Source organism: Cuculus canorus, chromosome 1, assembly GCF_017976375.1.
Source record: "Cuculus canorus isolate bCucCan1 chromosome 1, bCucCan1.pri, whole genome shotgun sequence".
Classification (NCBI taxonomy): Eukaryota; Metazoa; Chordata; class Aves; order Cuculiformes; family Cuculidae; genus Cuculus; species Cuculus canorus.
In genome coordinates, this window is record NC_071401.1 from 146585503 (window position 1) to 146604909 (window position 19407).

The 19407-nt window shown below is 45.9% G+C and overlaps 1 protein-coding gene across 1 annotated transcript; it reads left to right on the forward strand.

Moving 5' to 3' along the window:
- Positions 1–2: 2 nt before the first annotated feature.
- Positions 3–8598, forward strand: CKAP4 (cytoskeleton associated protein 4). Its single transcript, XM_054071193.1, has 2 exons — positions 3–359; positions 5495–8598. The coding sequence occupies exons 1-2, from the start codon at positions 3–5 to the stop codon at positions 6824–6826; spliced, it is 1689 nt and encodes a 562-aa protein (XP_053927168.1). The 3' UTR covers positions 6827–8598.
- The last annotated feature ends 10809 nt before the right edge of the window (positions 8599–19407 follow it).

Below are 19407 nucleotides of genomic sequence, written 5' to 3' on the forward strand. Positions count from 1 at the left end.
CCATGTCGGCCGCCAAGCATCGTGGCTCGAAGGGGGGCAGCCCTTCCGCTGCCGCCACCACCGAGCGGGGCGCGCACCCCAGCGGCGCCGAAGAGCCGGCGGCGAAGAAAGCGGCGGCGCCTTCGCACGGGCGGGGGGGCGGCAGGGCGGCGGGGGGCGGCGGAGGCCGTTCCGGCGCGGGGCCCCGGCGGGGCTGGGCGCTGCTGCTGGGCGCCGCGGTGATGCTGGGCGTGGCGGTGCCCGGCGGCTGGTTGGTGCGGCAGCTGCGGGAGGAGGTCGGGCGCAGCGCCCGCGAACGGGAAGACTCCGGGCGGCAGCGGCAGGAGCTGGCCGCCACGCTGGACGCCGTGGTGCAGAAGGTAGAGCTGCGGGGGGGGGGGGGGTGTCGCCCCTTTGCACGGGAGGCTGCGCAGCCCGGCTTGCGGGAAAGCAAACGTGTCCCGTTCCCTCCCCCCGCCGCTTCCTCCCCCGCTGGGCACCCTCCTAAAGATGCTTCCTGATTGCTTAGGGAGAAATTCTTCGGGAAGAAGGTGGCAGAGGTTGCCCGGGGAGGCTGTGGATGCCCCTGGAGGCGTCCAAGGGTTGGATGGAGCTCTGAGCGGCCTCATCCAGCAGGAGGTGGCTCTGCCCCTGGCGGGGGGCGGGGGAAAGGTTGAAGCTGAATGGCCTCGAAGATCCCTTCCATCCCAAACCGTTCTATGCTTTGGTCGCAGTATAGGAACAAATGGAGCGTGGGGCGTGTTGTTTTCCAGCGCCTGCAAACGTGGCCTCGGCAAAGCGAGGGATCCGCGGGTCCCGGGGCCGGGCGCCGAGGCTGCTGTAACGCAGCGCGGAGCCGCGGTGCCCCGAGCCCGCGGGCGGTAATTTCATCCCGCCGAAAGCCGGGCTGTGGCAGCTGAGGCGCTGTCCTGGCGGAGCAGGTGGCGCGCCAAGGGGAGCGGCGAGGTTGGACGTGGCAGGAGCCTGCCTCGACGCCCCGGGGAGCAAAACCGGTGCCCCAAAAAGCAAATGCGCTGCTCCTTCCACGGCCTGCCAGCCACGGTCCCGCTGCCGCCTCCGGGCGAGGGACTCCCGTGTCCATCCAGGACTGTGGAAGAGCTCGGAAGCAGTTGGCAGAGGGAGTGGCTTAAGCGAAGCAAAAGAAATGCTCATTTTCCTCTTCATTTTTTTCTCTCGAGCTTTACTGTCCCCCAAGTTCTACAAGTGGTACTGTCCATCTGGATGTGTCCTAGGGTGCCTGGAACCTTTAAAAGTGGCGTATACGAAGGCATTTCTTGAATCCTAAATAGAAGAAGGATATGGAGTTGTAGGAGTGGGTCCAGGGGAGGCTACAAGGATGATCAGAAGTCTGGAGCACCTCCCATATGAGGACAGGCTGAGAGAGTTGGGGTTGTTCAGCCTGGAGAAGGGTCTGAGGAAATCTTACAGCGACCTTCCAGTACCTGAAGGGGCTACAGGAAAGTTGGGGAGGGACTGCTCACAAAGGCTTGTAGGGATAGGACGAGGGGGAATGGGTATAAACTGGGGAGGGGCAGATTTAGACTAGACATAAGGAGGAGTTTCTTCACTATGAGTGTGGTGAGGCACTGGCACAGGTTGCCCAGGGAAGCTGTGGCTGCCCCATCCCTGGAGGTGTTCAAGGCCGGGTTGGATGGGGCCTTGGGCAGCCTGATCTAGTGGGACGTGTCCATGCCCATGGCACGGGGGTTGGAACTGAATGATCCTTAAGGTCCCTTCCGACCCAAACTATTCTATGCTTCTGTCTAAGGAGTAGATAAATGGTTTGGAAAGCACTGTGTAAAGTTATGATGGAGTCAGATCAAAGGAAGAGAAATTCTTCTCTCAGCTTGACTGCTTTTTGCACAGCGAGCCATACAGATTCCCCATGTTCTCTGCAAGCTTGGGCCCAGGCCAGTGGCAGGGGGATAAGGCGGTGGGACGGATTCTGGCAGAGATCCTCTGGCCATTCTGTGGTGCTCTCGGAAGCATGGAGGCCTGCATGCACAGAGTTTGTAGAATCAATCATGGTGTTTCCTCTCCCTTACAAGGAGGAAAAGGAAAACTCTTAGGAGGGGGGAAAGGGTTGTAAAATGCAGAGCTGTACTGTTGCTTCTGAAGTTGATTTTAAATGCTGGTTTGGGTTTTTTTTTTTTTTTTGCTTACTGATGACTGGACTGTGATTTAAACTAGCAGGAGTTGTTTCTTCCTAGTTTTTAAAGAATTTTTGTAGTCTTTGTGTGAAGGAAGATATCGCAATGGCAGGACACAGAGGATATGAGATTACAGTATGTGAATATAGAACCCAGATGTATGTGCAATATATAAACTCTTCCAAGCACAGGAATGAGAACAATTTGCTGCCTCCATCGCCATGTACTCACAGAAAATCCTACATGTAAGTTACGTATTCTAGGAGGGAGGGTTTATACCTGAAAGTTATAAACAGTTTGTTTCAAAGGGAACTGAAACCATTTGCCCGCCTGTAGCAGGTGACTGATGTTAGACATACTTACAGTAGAACGCAACTAAAAGGCGGGGGAAGAGATCATGCAGAGTTTCGATATAACTCTTGAAAGCTTTACTTGCTGTGGCTTGGTGTTGTCTTTAGAGAAGAATGTACTTGAGGTCCCACATTGTACTTTTTGAGTGTCGTCAGTGCAGGCTGCTGTGTGGAACTGGCTTTCCCCTTCAGTCTTTTACTGCAGAGTGCTCTTGTCAGGAGTAAGCGTTGTATAAACTCATCTGCTTTACACATCAGCAGTAGGAGGAGAAAGGAAATGATGTGGAAGTTTAGTCTTTAACACAGCATAGTTCTCAGAGATGCCAAGGTTGATTGATGTTTGAACACAAGATAGTTATGACTGGTTAGAGGAGACTTATTTGTTAGCTATGGACATATTTTTATGAGCTATTTATGATGTTCAGCCTCTTAAGGGCTGTGGTTTAAAATCTTACCAGCCATGAACACCAAACAGGCAAACTTACGCATAGATGCACACACAAATTAACTGTGTAGTGAATATGAACTCTTACTATGGGGTTGTGTGTTTCACGTCTCTTGTGCAGCGGGTTAGACTTGGGCCCTGGTGGCTCTTGGTTAGGACAGGTCAGATTAGAAACTGGTCTAATCTGAAGACCTTGTTTCATTTTACCTTATCAGAGCTCTCTGATCTTCAAGTGGCTGGTCCAGCTGGAAGTATAGAAGAATAGCTTCAGGTTACACCATGAGCCTTGCCCAAACACAGTGGAGGAGCAGATATAAAGTATTTCCATTCTGGTGGAGATTTGACTCTCTGTCAAAGCTACAGCAGCAGAGACTTCCTGGCCTTCTGGAGAGTTCTTCTGGGCATTTCTAATGCCTTTTATTAGACTAACATTTGAAGGTGGTTGATTTCAAATGTGAATTCGGTGATTTGGTTGGAATATGTGAAAGCCAAATAAATTGTCTTACAAGAAGGGGAGGAGAACCTCCCTGTGTCCTCCTTCTAGATTTCTGAAGTCCATTTATAGTGATACAGAAAAAGCTGTCTATGTGGAGAAAATCTGAATAACAGCTAAGACACAGTGAAAATGAGGTTGGTAAGTCAGTGTAATGGCTGGTGTCCTGCTGCAGTACATACAGCAGTGCTACCTGTTCCCCCCACCTCAGCTCATTTCTAGTTTTGTGTGTGAGCTCTAATGAACACAAGTATAGGGAATGGAAAGTCATTACAAACCTTTGTACATAAGAGAGAGGAAAAGGAAGGCTTTGAACAACCTGATCTAATGGAAGGTATCCCTGTCCATGGCAGGGAGGTTGGAACTGGATGATCTTTAAGGTCCCTTCCAACCCAAACCATTCTATGATTCTATGGGTATTCTTCAAGCTGTGAGGAATCTGTTGGAGCAAGGGCAGGTCTTGTGGCCAAACTCTACAATCCTTCCTCAGTGTAGACTTCCACAAAAACCAAGGAGGATTTGGCCTGGGATTTACATGTGTGTAACTTAATTTCTAATTAGTAAGTCTGTTAGGTCTTTTGAGATGAATTTCTAGGTCCAGAAGCTGACTAGGATCTGCTGGAGCCTCCTTCAGTGAAAAAGGCAAAAAAGAAAAGGAAACTGTGTATTTCTCTCTAAGAACATATAAAATATACTTCCTTTTATTTATAAAATAAAACCACCCCTCCAGCTGTGTATCTAATCAGTAAACATGGCAGCCCATGTGGCATGACTGATTAATACACCCCTCAGACACAGGCAGTAGCGTGAGGCAAGGCAGCGTGCATTACTCAGCACTTGCCATCCTGCCAAGACCTTGAGGTATTTTCTGTGTGATGGATTCCCGTTGCAGCCTGTGGAATTTCTTGCAACGCTTTACTAAGTTTAAAAAAATACAGCCCACGCACGCACAGGATTCCTTCACAGTCTTAAAGACGTGATATTCTGCTTGGCCTTTAAATTAAGTAATGCATGGTTCCCCATTGGTGTGCCTGGATCTTACCTTTAAATGTGAGAGTAAACACATGCGGCGGCCATTTACTCCTTCACCTTTTCTGTCTTGCTGCTGCTAAAAACAACTGTAGTGTTTGTGATTGGGAAGCTTAATAGCATACCTGATCCAGCTGTAACAACTTTCTATATTAAACCTGAGATAGATAGATAGATAGATAGATAGATAGATAGATAGATAGATAGATGCAAGTCAGTCTGCTTGGCAGCTGCTATGGCTTTGTTCTCTGTCTGTGTCCATACATGTGTTCCTGTTCGCTAGGAGCATGTGGGTGTATGCACGTGTGTAGATAATGAGGTACAAAGTATTTAGAACATTAAAGCGCTTTCTGTGGGTTTTTTTCCTTAATCTTTAAAAATAGTTAACAAGAGAAATCTGTGTCTCCATTGGTGTCTAGGAGCAGGGAAACGTCATAACTATGACCTCCATTCCCTGGCCATTCCCAGCTCCACTTTCCCCTTCATTTTTCCTGTTACTCTTTTTTGTCTACTTTGAAACATCTTTCTAGTTCAGGAATTGGCTTTGGGTATAATTGTGTGCTAAAGTCTAATCTCAGCTTTTCTGTATTCAGGAGCTGCTGCCAGCTGGTTTTTAGCTTTTTTTTTTTTTTCCCCTCCCCCTCCTCCTTTCCTCCCTAACAGACTTGTGGCCCGTAGAACCAGGAATCTGTGTATAGAGGAAGGTTGGCTCAGGGATCCGGATGCAAACTCTGGAGACTTGAAATTGATTTTCATGAGCATGGATTTCCTGGATCATCGTGGTAGGTCAGTGAGGCCAAGAATCCTCAGCAGAAGATGTCTGGATCTACAGAGCTATAGGGCTCTAGATGCTGGGCTTTTTTTGCCACTTGTATCTTTGTGCCATAGGGTCACCTCAGGCAGGGAGCATGAAGGATTGCAAGGTGGTAATTTCATATAGTAATAAGGGCCATAAGGATCTTAGACACAAAGGGTAAGGATGTAGATAAAGATGAAATTGTATTAACCATGTGGATTTCTGTTTTAGGTGCGCTCCCTTCAAGCCACTTTTGGAGAATTTGAATCCATGATGAAAATTGCTCAGCAGAAGCAGGAGGTTACAGAGAAGGCTGTTAAACAAGGGGAGAGTGAAATAAACCGGATCAGTGAAGTGCTTCAGAAGCTGCAAAATGAAATTTTGAAAGACTTGTCTGATGGCATCCACATGGTGAAGGATGCAAGGGAACGAGACTTCACATCTCTGGAAAACACAGTGGAAGAGAGACTAACAGAGCTAACCAAGTCTATAAACGATAACATTGCTGTATTCACTGAAGTCCAGCAAAGAAGCCAAGATGAAATCAACAATATGAAAGCAAAGGTTGATTCATTGGAAGAGGCAGATGTGTATAAACATGACATTAAGGTGCTAAAAGATGCTTTTGATGAGATGCAGGCATCCATAAAAATCAAAGAAAAGGACATCGAGACCTTGAAGAGTACAATGGAATCCATGGAGTCTGATGTGTATACTGAAGTGAAAGAGCTAGTCAACCTCAAACAAGAACATGAGAAATTCAAAGAGGCTGCGGACACTGAACACCTTTCATTAAAAGCTTTACAAGAGAAAGTTCTAAGAGCTGAGGATTCTATTATGCAGCTCCCTAGTGACGTTAAAAGACTCAGTGAAGATTTACTACAAGTTAAAGCTGACCTCAACAAATGGGAAGAAAACGAACTCTTCAGAAAAGCATTAGAAACTTTTGGGAAGAACAGTGAAGGACTGGAGTCTCGACTGAGGCACATAGAAGACCGTCTGGAGTCTCTAACTTTTGTTGCTTCTCAAAATAGTGAAAAGTTGGAATCTTTCCTTTCTAAGGAGGCAGAATACAAGAATAAGCTCAGTACCCTAGAACAAAGCATTACTGCTTTTCAGGGAATCTCGGATATGGACATCACTTCAGTCACAGATATTCTGAAAAATCTTCGTGAATCACAAACCTCGCTGTACAATGAAGTGGAAAACTTGAAGAGAAGCATTGATGATCTGCCATCCTCTGGTCCTCTTCAGGATGTCCAGAACCAAATTAATACTTTATTAGATCAAGGAAATCATCAGACAGGGCAAGCGCATTCTCAAGGCTATCTTGAAAAATTGTCTTCTGTGGAAGGCTCTGTGGATGAACTGAGATCTTCTGTCAGCCAGGTTGATTCTGATTTGAAAATGATAAGAACTGCAGTGGATAGTTTAGTCTCCTACTCGGTGAAAATTGAAACTAATGAGAACAACTTGGAGTCTGTGAAGAGCTCAGTAGATGACCTGAGGAATGATCTGGAAAGGTTGTTTGTGAAAGTAGAAAAGATACATGAAAAAGTTTAGGCAGCAGTGCTCCTTGTGCAAATAATAAGTTAAGGAGAATAGCTTTTATATGCCCTGTTTTTTACTCTTTTTAAAACCAATTTGATACCTCCAAAGAGAATAAGAATACTTTAATAATAGAGACAGTTCTGCTTATTTCTTTATTTCTCTTTTGTGTAGTGTTTTTATTGTTTGGGTTTTTTTAAATTTTGTTATAAGAAAGCATGAGTTTAGGTGGGCATTGAGTTTCTGAAGGCTCATCTTCTCTATAAAGTTACACCACTACAAGTGTAGTGGTGTAACTAAGGCACTACAGCCTTGTTAGCACAGGCGCGTATTTAATGGCATGAAGGTGTTTCACACTATGACACTAGATATCCCACACAGAATGTCCACAGCTGTTCTGGTACGAAAAGCGTACTGCCTTACACAGTGAGAATTTTACTGGTATGTTTTTACCTTAAGAAATAAATTAACAAAACTACATCTCTGTCTTAAACTGTTTAAACCGGTAAACTCTGATGTGGATTCGAAGCAACTTATTCTTTGCTGCAGTTTGGGATTCTGTGTGGTCAGTTTAGCAGGTGTTGGTTGAGCTGTAGTAGATTTTCCATGAGTCCTTAATTTGTACTGAGGAGCTAACGAGGGATTAGCTGAACCCCCTGAAGGGAAGGTTTGAGATAAGTGGCATTGCTTGGGGCTAAGACCCAAGAGAGGTGTTCCACCACCTGGCTGGAGAGATTCATCATTTGTGATCATGGGCTTCTTTCCCAGCATCTTCAGCTGCTGGTGTAGTAGACCAGTGCTCAGAAGGGACATCTGAAGGATGGGATTAGTTTCAAGAGGGTACAGTAATATTTTTGTCATAACTTTGGGCTGTTTACATGATAAAGCTGTGTCTTTCCTGGAAGGGCCTAATTTGTCTGTGATACAGGATTTTCTGTAAAAATGATCACAAATTTGAATAAGGAAAGAGAAGGACTAAAACTGCACCTCTTGCGTTCCCCATTTATCAAGCATGCTAACGACAGTCATACACTCCAAAATACACAAGGGGGAAAATCACCATGAAATTAGCAGAATCGATTCTAAGGTGTATACATTTCCAAGTTTTCATACAGCTGACAGTGACCTGAACTGTTGTTACGTATTCAGGGCTTGGTGCCTGATTTTTGTCACCATTACTGTCACCGGGGGGCCTGCCTGAGACACTGGTAGCAAGGGATCCTTCTAGGAACTGGTTGGGAGTGAAGGAAAAGTGTCGTACTTCTCTAGATCTTTATTTAAAAAAAGAACACTTCTTCATGGAGCTTTCTTGGTTTTCTGTCTTTTATGGAAAGGATTTTTAATCCTCCTTTTCAAGTTTACTGTTGAACTTAGCCAAAGATTTGGTAAAGGAATCTTCTTATGGATACCTTGGAAGTAGGTTGTGTGCATCATGCCCACCTCAGCCTGCACTAGCCAGATACCTGGTTATGTTAGAAGAATTCCTAGAACTAGCACCTCCCAGAAGTGGTGTGATGGTAGGAACAGCACAGGTGAAAGGGAGTTTTCCTCTGTAAACCGTGATAGTGAACCATATGTAGTGTTGTTCCCATTGTAAATGGGAAAGAATTCCTGGCAAAGAAGGAGGGACCCACGGCATTAAGGTAACTTGTCACTGTTGGAACTGCACTGTTCTTTGTGGACTTCTCAAGTTCTTGAACAATGTTATTCAGGTTACTGTGAAATTAACTGTATGGCTTATTTGCGGTATTTTTAATACATAATAAACATTTGGAATATTCTCTGCACCCGTTTTTGATTGTCGCTTACTTAACGTTGTGTGTCCCAGCATGCGTCCAGTAGGGTACAGGCAAGGGCCAGGGGAAAGTACCAGAACTTTATACTGAGATGTGATGCAGCCCCGTACTTGTTCTCAGCTTCTCTAGAGAACTGTGGAGACAGTCTTGTGGTTACTGAGGAATTCTTGGAAATAGGATTTGAATCCGATCAGTGCAGTGGTATTGAACACTGGGCTCAGAAGCCCCAGATGCTAGTTGTGAGGTACGAAATACATGATTTATGCAATGAATGAGCGCTATCTCAAACACCACCAGAAATGCCTCAGTAAAACTCACAATGGCCAAAGCGTGTAGAACAGAAAATAACATCCGGAAAGAACCTCTGGAATCTTTCCAGAGTGTCTGCTTTGCAAAGCTTTAAATGCCAGAGTTTCTCACAGTTGCTACAAATTGTGGGGATTGGGTAACAGCAAAGGTTGCCTCAGCAGGGGCCAGGAGGTAATCCAGTCATGTACTGGTCTTCAGGATGCTCTTCTCTTCAAGAATGTGCCAGTTACAGATCCTGGAAAAATACTGTGTTAGGAAGAGTGGGTTATATAGTTTGGGACCAGAGAAACTAGTAGCAAAAACGTACTTGTGTGGAAAAGCATAACCTTTCTGCTCCGGCTCAATGTGCAGGAAGCTTTTAAGAACTCTCATGGAGTGGAAACTTCACAGACCTTGGAGCAACGAGCAGAATATTTTTAGGGGACTCAGGTGACGCTAGGAAGGCACCATAAACTGCAAGGCCCATGAACTGAAATGATCTTCATGATGGATTCAAAAGTTTGGGAAAGGGTTATTTCAGGAATATGGGCATTATCATGTCCTGGCAATTCCTGAGGCCACGTTCATAGACCTAGCTAATTGACTACTTGCACATCCCACAAAGGTGAGCAGACAGCCCCTTCCATCTAAAAGAGATAGCATATAACCTGCTGATAGCAAGCAGGCCGTGAGCATGCAGTGGCTTTAAAGGGTTGGAGCTGCTTGATGAGGGAACTTAAAAGAGGCTGTGAAGCCTCAGGTGCAGCTGAGCCAGATTTGATCTCAAAGATTAAATGAAGAACTGCTAGTTGTGCTTCCAGTAACTTAAGTTTTATGGCAAGCTAATGAAATTATTTATTTCACTAAATAAGAATTCTCCATAAATTATAGTGTGGCTGGAGGCAGGCACAAAAGTGAGGATCCCTTGGTGGGCTGGAGGTGTAGATTTTGTATGTGGCTTAACAGCCTCATTGAACACAAACGCTTCCTAATTCCCTCATAAGTGCTCACAGAGCACGTCCAGTCCTAGTGCTGCTGTTTGCAGTTGTTTTTACCCTTTCCAATAAAAGCAGCGGAGAAGGTCTCAAGCAAGACCATCTGTGTTGTCAGTGTTGTTTTACATTATTGGTAGTTCATCAATAACGTGTTACAGTAACAAATTTCAAGAGAAACTGTCAGTGGGGTTGATGGGATATTGATTTAGCCAGTTCCTTAGCATTTATGTTCATTTTCAGCTCTCATATATTAAAAAGCCATTACGCCGAGGCACTATGGACTTGATCACGCTTGAAGGGGCTGGCCCAAATATCTATGCTGGCAAATGTGATGGAGAGAAATCTTGTGCTGCTGCAGGGGCTTCTCCCAGTAGGGCTTTGTCCACTGCTGCAAGTGGAATAACCTACAATGGCAAGCAGAGCATCTGGTGACCTCAATGTGTATCCTAGAGGTATTATGAAAGCAGGCATTAATGATTTAACCATCTTATTTGACATAGACGTTAGTGTAAACAAAGCTGTAAAGAAGTCAAACACAATAAGTACAATAGCCTAAAAACATTCAACACGGACAGTTTGGAGAGCTGGGATATATAACTACTGCAGAGTGTCCAGAGGAGGGCCACAAAGTTGGTGAAAGGGAAGTTGTAGGAGGATTGGCTAAAGTCACTGGTCTGTTCAGCCTTGAGGAGACTGGGGGGTGAATTCATCACAGTCTACAGCTTCCTCACGAGGGGAGGAGGAGGAGCAGGTGCTCATCTCTTCTCTCTGGCAGCCAATGATAGGACCTAAAGGAATGGCAGGAAGTTGTGCCAGGGGAGCTTTAGGATGGATATTAGGAAAAAGTTCTTCACCCAGCAGGTGGTGGAGCTCAGGAACAGCTCCCCAGGGAAGCAGTAACGCTGCCAAGTCTGACTATATTCAAGAAGCATTTGGACAATGCCCTCAGACACATGGTGTGACTTTTGGGATTGTTCTGTGTAGGGACAGGAGTTGGACTCCATGATCCTTGTAGGTCTCTTCCAACTCAGGACATTCTACGAGCCCTCCATCCCACTAAGCACTGCTAAGGACAGTTGCTGTCTGGTTTGGGGCACCGCAGGAAAGATGTGGCTGAGCCAGAGAGGCTGTCTAAGAAAGTGGTGATGATCAGAGGTAAAATATTCTGTGAAAATAAAGGTTGAACAATTGGGCCTGTTCAGACTTAGGAAAGTTGGGGGAGGATTGAAGGAAAAGAATAAAAGAAGTAATAAAAAATGTTCAGCTATGTAAAAGGCTCTTCTGTAAAAAGAATGAACCCATCTGCTTATTGTGGAGAGGGTATCACAGACTCAGAATTGTTAAGGTTGGAAATGACTTCTAAGATCATCAAGTTGACCTGGCAGCCCAACACCACCGTGCCTACTAAACCATGTCCCAAAGTGCCATGACTACAAGTTTTTTGAACACCAAGGGAAGGTGACTCCAGCACTTCCTTGGGCAGCCTGTTCCAATGCTTGAGCACTCCTTCAGTAAAGAATTTTTTCCAAATATCCAATCTGAACGTCCCCTGGTTCAACTTGAGGCCTTTTCCTCTTGCCTTATCACTTGTTCCTTGGGAGAGGATGAGGTGCAACAGGTAGTAATGCCGCAGGTGAGGGGCAAGGGTGGTGTAAGGGCAATGGGGAGGCCTAGCAGGTAAGAAAGACACAAATATTGCCAGCACTGAGGGTGCCGTTGCCTCTGTTGCTTTGTTATGGGAATCCTGCAGGAGACAGAGCCAGGGATGCGGAGTGGGCAGGGAATCCCATGGGGATGCAGCCAGGGATGTGGGGCAGGCAGGGAATCATAGAATCATAGAATAGTTTGGGTTGTAAGGGACCTTAAAGATCATATAGATCCACCCCCCCTGCCATGGACATGGACACCTCCCACTAGATCAGGCTGCCCAAGGCCCCATCCAACCTGGCCTTGAACACTTCCAGGGATGGGGCAGCCACAGCTTCCCCGGGCAACCTGTGCCAGCGCCTCACCACACTCATCGTGAAGAAATTCCTCCTTATGTCTAGTCTAACTCTGCCCCTCTCCAATTTATACCCATTCCCCCTTGTCCTATCACTAGAAGCCTTTGTAAGCAGTCCCTCCCCAGCTTTCCTGTAGCTTCTTCAGGTACTGGAAGGTCGCTCTAAGATCTCCTCTGAGCCTTCTCTTCTCCAGGCTGAACAGCCCCAACTCTTCTCAGCCTGTCCTCGTATGGGAAGGTGCTCCAGCCCTCTGATCATCTTTGTAGCCCTCCTCTGGACCCGTTCCGACAGTTCCATATCCTTCTTACGTTGAGGATTCCAGAACTGGACACAGTGCTCCAGATGAGGTCTCACAAGAGAGGAACAGAGGGGCAGAATCCCCTCCCTCTCCCTGCTGGCCACTCTTCCTTTGATGCAGCCCAGGACACTGTTGGCCTTCTGGGCTTGGAGCACACATTCCGGCTCGTGTCGAGCTTCTCGCCCACCAGCACCCCAAGTCCTTCTCTGCAGGGCTGCTCTCAATCACATCATCCCCCATCCTGTACTGAAATCGGTCGCACCCAGGGATGCGGAGCGGGCAGGGAGTCCCGTGAGGTCGCAGCTGCTGCACCGCTCGGCCGCCGCCACGCGGGGGCGCCGCCGCCACTCGCTGCCGCTTTTTGGGGGGGGGCGGTGCCGGTAGCCCGGCGGGGCGGTGTTGGGCGTCCCCTCGTGGCGGCGGAGCGGCGCTGCAGGGGGTGAGCTGGGAATTCTACCCATGCGCCCAGCCTGGCGATCCTCCTTGCATCTCCCGTCTCTGGATCCCACAGAGGCATGGGGTGCTGTGCCCTGTTTAATGTTCTCCCTACGTGATGCCGACACCAGCCCGAAAAAGCCTTCATCCAGTGCTGTGATTCTAGAACTCCTGCTTATTCTGCCCAATTTAGACATTTTGCTAATTACTGGTCCCATTTGTTTTGTCATCAACCGCTTAGTTTATAGAATTTTAGGGAGGGGGAAGCTGCAACTGTTTTTGTTTTAATATCAGCAGTGTTTGGGATGTAGCACTAATCCCTGTTGGTCCCCTGAGTGCCAGTACATTGCTGCCACCCTGCCCTCCCCATGGGCATTTCTTTCATCATAGAATCATAGAACCATCTGGTTGGAAAAGACCCCTTGGATCATCGTGTCCAACCATTCCTATCTGCCACTAAACCATGTCCCTGAGCACCTCATCTACCCATCTTTTAAATACCTCCAGGGATGGGGACTCAACCACGCAGCCTGAACTTCCCCTGGCGCAGCTTGAGGCCATTTCCCTTTGTCCTATCACCTGTCTCCTGGGAGAAGAGGCCAGCACCTCTTCTCTACAAACCTCCTTTCAGGTAGTTGTAGAGAGCAATAAGGTCTCCTCTCAGCCTCCTCTTCTCCAGGCTAAACCAGCTCTCTCAGCCGCTCCTCGTATCGCTTGTTCTCCAGCCCCTTCACCAGGTTTCTTGCTCTTCTCTGGACACACTCCAGAGCCTCAACATCCTTCTTGTGATGAGGGGCCCAGAACTAAACACAGCATTCGAGGTGTGGTCTCACCAGTGCCGAGTACAGGGTCCTGCTGGCCATGCTGTTTCTGATGCAAGCCAAGATGCCATCACCTGCCTTTGCCCACCACCAGCAGTTTCACCAGTGCCAGAGATCCAATCAGAATATTTACATGTGGGATTTTATAGACATTTATTTGTAAATGGGGTGGTCAAATGGCACACAAAGCCATTCTTTTCCCCAGGAAGCTCTTTTGTCTGACACTGACCAAGGATGCACAAAGAGCAATTCTGCTTTGAACACCAAAGCAAAAAGTGTATTTTCTGCTTGCTCATATAGCAAAGCCTCTCTAGAATCTCTAGTATAAAATATCTTGCTAGGTCCCAATTTAGAATGCCTTCTTAGGAGCCAATGTTTGCTCATGCACTGAGAAAGGAAAATCAGAAATCTGTTTACAAGAGCAGAGTTTGATGATTCCTGCATTTATAATGCAAATACTAAACCCTGGATCTATTCAGAGGTAATGCAGCATCACAGTTATAGCCTGCTCAGAGAAAGGGAACCCTGAACTCTGCTTCTTTTCTTTTTTTTTAATACTGGAGCTAACGTAGCAGGTGTTTCTTTGGCTGATATGGACATACGAATAATACATGTCAAAATCTTTTCCAAGATTATGCTATCTAGATGCTCAGGTTAGCAATGGGGGACAAATCTTTTATCAAGTGGTTCCACTTTCGTTGTGAGAGGAATAGAAGCCAAAGAAGCAATTTCTCATTTTGTTACATATCCTGTTTAGAAAAAAAAGTATTTAGATGAAATACTTATTACCCAGTTAACTGCTGCACCCCACCCTGGTGTCCATCTGCAATTCTAGAGGAAGAAACTAGTTGAAATAAGGCCGGTTTTGTTCCACTCAGAAAGATCTTTCCTTTGACACTCTTTAGACATAAATATGTCAAATATAATCCATTCCAGTCAATACTGCTTAGATTTGGGGTAAGGATAGAGTCCTACAGTTATGAGTAAGGATGGAAAACATAACAAGTGGAGAAAGAATCGGAGTTACCATGAAACTTCCAAATTTTTCAGTGTGCTCTGACTTTCACAGAATTGTTTAAGTTGGAAAAGACCTGTAGGATGATCAAATCCAATTGTAAACCCAGCACTGCCAAGTCCACCACTAAACCATGTCCCTAAGCACCACATCCATGTCTTTTAAATCTCTCCAAGGATGGTGACTGCACTGCTTTCCGGGGCAGTCTATGTCAGTGCTTGAGAACCCCTTAGGAGAAGAGATTTTTCCTAATACCCAGTTTTCCTTCAGAGATCTCATCACAACGCTCAGAGCCAGAAACAAATGGGACATTGACTGATCTGAACGTAGTGCATCAAGTCAATGAAGCTGTTTTTATTCCTATGTCATGTGTTTAATGCCATTGCCCAGAGGTTCAAACCCTATCTTAACAGGGGCTGAATGAGAACACTTATTTAGACACCTGTCTCCTGGAATGTTCTGGGCACCAAACCACTCTCTCAATGGCATATTTTCTAGGATTAAACGTGGACTTCAAGCACCCCGTTCTGATCATTTTTGCCTCATACCCATGCCAGATTTCTAACATCATACATTCTGGTCTGAAGATGGTATTGTCCTTAGGATTTTCATTAATTATTACACATTCTTAGGATGGTTTCCAAGAGAGGAAAACACCCTCAGTTCTGTCTAATGTGTTTAACATTTAAAAATAAAATATGCAAGAAAAAGAACAGCTTTTCCATTCAGGAAGAAGATATTTGTATTGCTAAAAATAGCCATACTAAGCTTTCGTGAACATGAGATTGATGGAAGGATAATTAACATTTGCTGGAATCTGAATCCTCACAGATAATTAACTAAGGTGATAATAACCTCTTAGACCCTAGAAAAATACCTCTGTACTTGAATGTGTTCAGTGATCAAACTTCATTACAGTGTCCCAGAAGAATGTCACAGCCTTCCAGTGACTGCAGGTTGGTGGCATGACTGGAAAAAGCCCTTACTTCCTCTGTAAGTGATTGGGGTTTTAAAGCCACAGCATCTGTAGAGACTGCAGGAGGACTCCTTGTGTTCTCCTTTGGGCTCAGGGGAACCTCCTTTGCTTAAGTCAGGCCAGGGCATTGTAGAGCCTTCAGACTGTATTATCACACATGCACCATTATCCTGTAACAACATGAGGAAAAAATGCAGCTGTGGAGCTGTAGGAGGTGAGAGTGGAGGGTATATTTGTCCTTTATGTCACCGTTCCCTCCACTGTATGGTCACGTAAAAGACTACCTGCCCAAAGGAGCTGATCAACCAAAGGCAGCAGAGGGACAAAGACAAGGTGTGCTAAAGCAATGTAGCACACAGCAGAGAGATCAACTGGTCCAGGTAGCTGGTGGCAACCACTGCACCTGTTGCATTTTTATAATGTTAACTTTTAGGTGTTTCTGCACCTTCCCTTCCCTGTCTTCTGTGGGATCACACCTTTCATGGGACATCTGAGACCCACAGACATCAGCAGATCCTTCTGTTTTGGTTACCATAGCCATTGGATGAGTTGTTTGTGGGAAGGGGATAAAGAAAGGCAATGAATTTGGTTACAAAGCAAAATTAGGAAGGACCAAACAGAATAGATGCCTACTTCTTGCCAGCCTTCAGCTGCTTTACATATTTTCCGGAGTTTGGGGAGCTTAATTAGTTTACAACTTTTTCCAGGGCAAAGAATCTTCTATTTCTTCTGTCCATTCTCTCAGTATGGACAGGGAATACTTATAATGCAGCTGGCAATAAATACTGGTATTATTTGTTAAATACAACCCTCAGAAATAGTTTTTGGTTCAGGTCACAGAAGACGATCAACTACTTCAAGCATTACAAGTAAGTGCTCCAGAAGTGCTGGCAGCTCCATAATGCAAGACAGAAATCATGTGTTTGAACTTTATAGAACTGGTGTATTTTCACCAAAGTCCACAGCAATCACCGAGGATTAGGCAAGGGGTTATATTTAGATTTCACTCGTTTGTTCTTCTGGTTTGGGGGATCACTACTCACATGTTCTTGTGGTTTGAGCTAAATTAGAGTCAGTTTTCTGACTCTTAACTCAGTCTTGTCTAGGTCACTAGACTTGCTTATACTTATTTCTGTAGTAACCAAGGCCATCCTTGAGCTGGCAAAAAAGTCTGCACCTGCAGGGAGAGGTGGACAGGACAGGTAACCCCAAAATGACCAACAGAGTATTCTATGCTATATACATCATACCTGGTATAAAACTGAGAGACCGTGAGGGTCTTGCCCTCTTCTGTGATGGCTGAGAACCTGTGAAGACATGTCTGATTGCTCCTGATCCTGCATCCGTGCATTCCTGAATCCAGTTCCCAAGACTAGCTGCCTCCTAGCCAGAGCCATTCTCTCATGTCTGCTCTGCAGTATTTGTGGTGACGTGTAGTCATCAATAGGTGGGGTGGGGGCAGGATCTCAGATGTTTGTATATATTTTATTACTCCTTCTCCTTCTCCTTCTTTCTCCTTCTCCTTCTCCTTCTCCTTCTCCTTCTCCTTCTCCTTCTCCTTCTCCTTCTCCTTCTCCTTCTCCTTCTCCTTTCATTAAAGCTGTAGTTTTAATTTCCAAACTCCAAATCTTTTCCCTCTCGTTTTCCTCTCCTTGAGGGTATGGGGAAGGGATTTGGGAATCCAACTGCACTGTTTTAGCTGCTGAAATAAGCTGGGTCAGGGCTAAACCGTCATACGTGTAATCTTGCTGTTGTAGTAGAAGCTCTGCAAATACTTTTGGCAGAGAAGTATGTGTCTCATATTAATGTCTTAGGGTCATGCCCCTTGCAGTGTGCATGCTGACTCTCTACCTAACATGGCTCAGTGATGCAACTCTTATGCATGTGAAGGTCTGTCCTCCAAACCTCAAACTGTTGGATAAAAGGCTTCATCTATACAAGAGTACTACCACTCTGTCCTTTGTTCAGATCCTGATTTGCCTCCACAAAGCTTTTCACTTTCCTTAGGTTTGCTATTTTGTATTCATTAGAACTGGTATAATTTACTACTTTACCTATAAAATTAATGCAGTAACAGAGCTGCTGTTCCAAATGGCTGCACAGAGCTGAATCTCTGCAAAAGTATTTTAGCTATAAAAAGAAGCACAGCTATTAGGAAGAGTTTTTTGGAGTGCTGTTTATGGTTCCTTTCAATTTCTCTTGTGTTACTGTAAAAAGTCCTCCTCTTCCTGAAGAGCAATAAAATATTCATAAGTGCTTACAATCCTCATTGCACAATTTAAGTTCAGAACTAGATGTGCCTTCTTGCGTTGGCAAAAGAGAAGTGAACTGAGAAAAGACCATAGTATCATAGAATCATAGTATAGTTAGGGTTAGAAGGGACCTTAAAGATCATCCAGTTCCAACCCCATGGCAGGGAGATCCCACTAGACCAGGCTGCCCAAGGCCCCATCCAACCTGGCCTTGAACACCTCAAGGGATGGGGCATCCACAACTTCCCTGGGCAACCTGTGCCAGTGCCTCACCACTCTCATTGTGAAGAAATTCTTCCTAATGTCTGGTCTAACTCTGCCCCTCTCCAGTTTATACCCATTTCCCCCTGTCCTATCCCCACAAGCCTTTATGAATAGCCCCTCTCCAGATTTCCTGTAGCCCCTTCAGGTATTGGAAGGTCGCTATAAGTTCTCCTCTGAGCCTTCTCTTCTCCAGGATGAATAGGCCCAACTCTCTCAGCCTGCCCTTGTAGGGAAGGTGCTCCAGCCCTCTGATCATCTTTGTAGCCCTCCTCTGGACCTGTTCTAACAGCTCCATGTCCTTTTTACGTTGAGGATTCCAGAACTGGACACAGTATTCCAGATGAGGCCTCACAAGAGAGGAACAGAGGGGCAGAATCACCTCCCTTGCCCTACTGGGCATGCTGCTTCTGATGCAGCCCAGGACACTGTTGGCCTTTTGGGCTGCAAGCGCACATTGCTGGCTCATGTTGAGCTTCTCATTGACCTGCACCCCTAAGTCCTTCTCTGTGGGGCTGCTCTCAAGCACGTCATCCCCCAGCCTGTACTGAAAATGAGGATTGCCCCTACCGAGGTGCAGGACCTTACACTTGGTCTTGTTGAATCTCATGAGGTTCACACAGGCCCACTTCTCCAGCCTGTTCAGTCCCTCTGGATTATATCCTGTCCTTCTGGTGTGGCAACTACACTACTCAGCTTGGTGTCATCTGCAAACTTGTGGATGGTGCACTCAATCTCGCTGTCAACATCATTGATAAAGATATTGAACATCACCGGTCCCAGTACGGACCCCTGAGGGACGCCACTTGTCATGGATCTCCATCTGGACTTTCAGCCATTGACCACTACTCTCTGAATAGAACCATCCAACCAGTTTCTTATCCACCTTACTGTCCACCCATCAAATCCTTCTCTCTCCAATTTAGAGAGAAGGATGTTGTGGGGGACTGTGTCAAAGGCTTAACAGAAGTCCAGATGGATCACATCCGTTGGTTTCCTCGTGTCCACTGCTGCAGTTAGCCCATCAAGATGCTCTGTAGCAAGTGAAGTTCAGTGTTTGCATTTTTGCCTGAACTATTAGAAGCGGCCAGATGGTTAATGCAGTCCTGATTTCAATGTTTCCTGGATAAAAGTTGGGGATAGTTTGTCTCAGGATGATGGCTGAAGCTTGCAGTCTGCACCCGATTCCTGCAAAAAGAAATCAAGAATGCAACAAGCAAATGCACGTTGCCTCTTCCTTCAGTGAATACATCAATACTGTTGTCTGCATAAGGGAAGGGAGTTTCAGAGGGTGCACCTATACCATACCTTGAGCAAGATCTTGTGCTCAGAACCATGGTTTATTATGTATTTGGGCAGAGGAGCCCAGAGGAGCTCCTTTCCTCTCCTCCTTTCCACTCTGTATCCAGAAAGCAGAAGCAGCGGTTTATTATAGGTTTATATAGGTGAGAGGGAA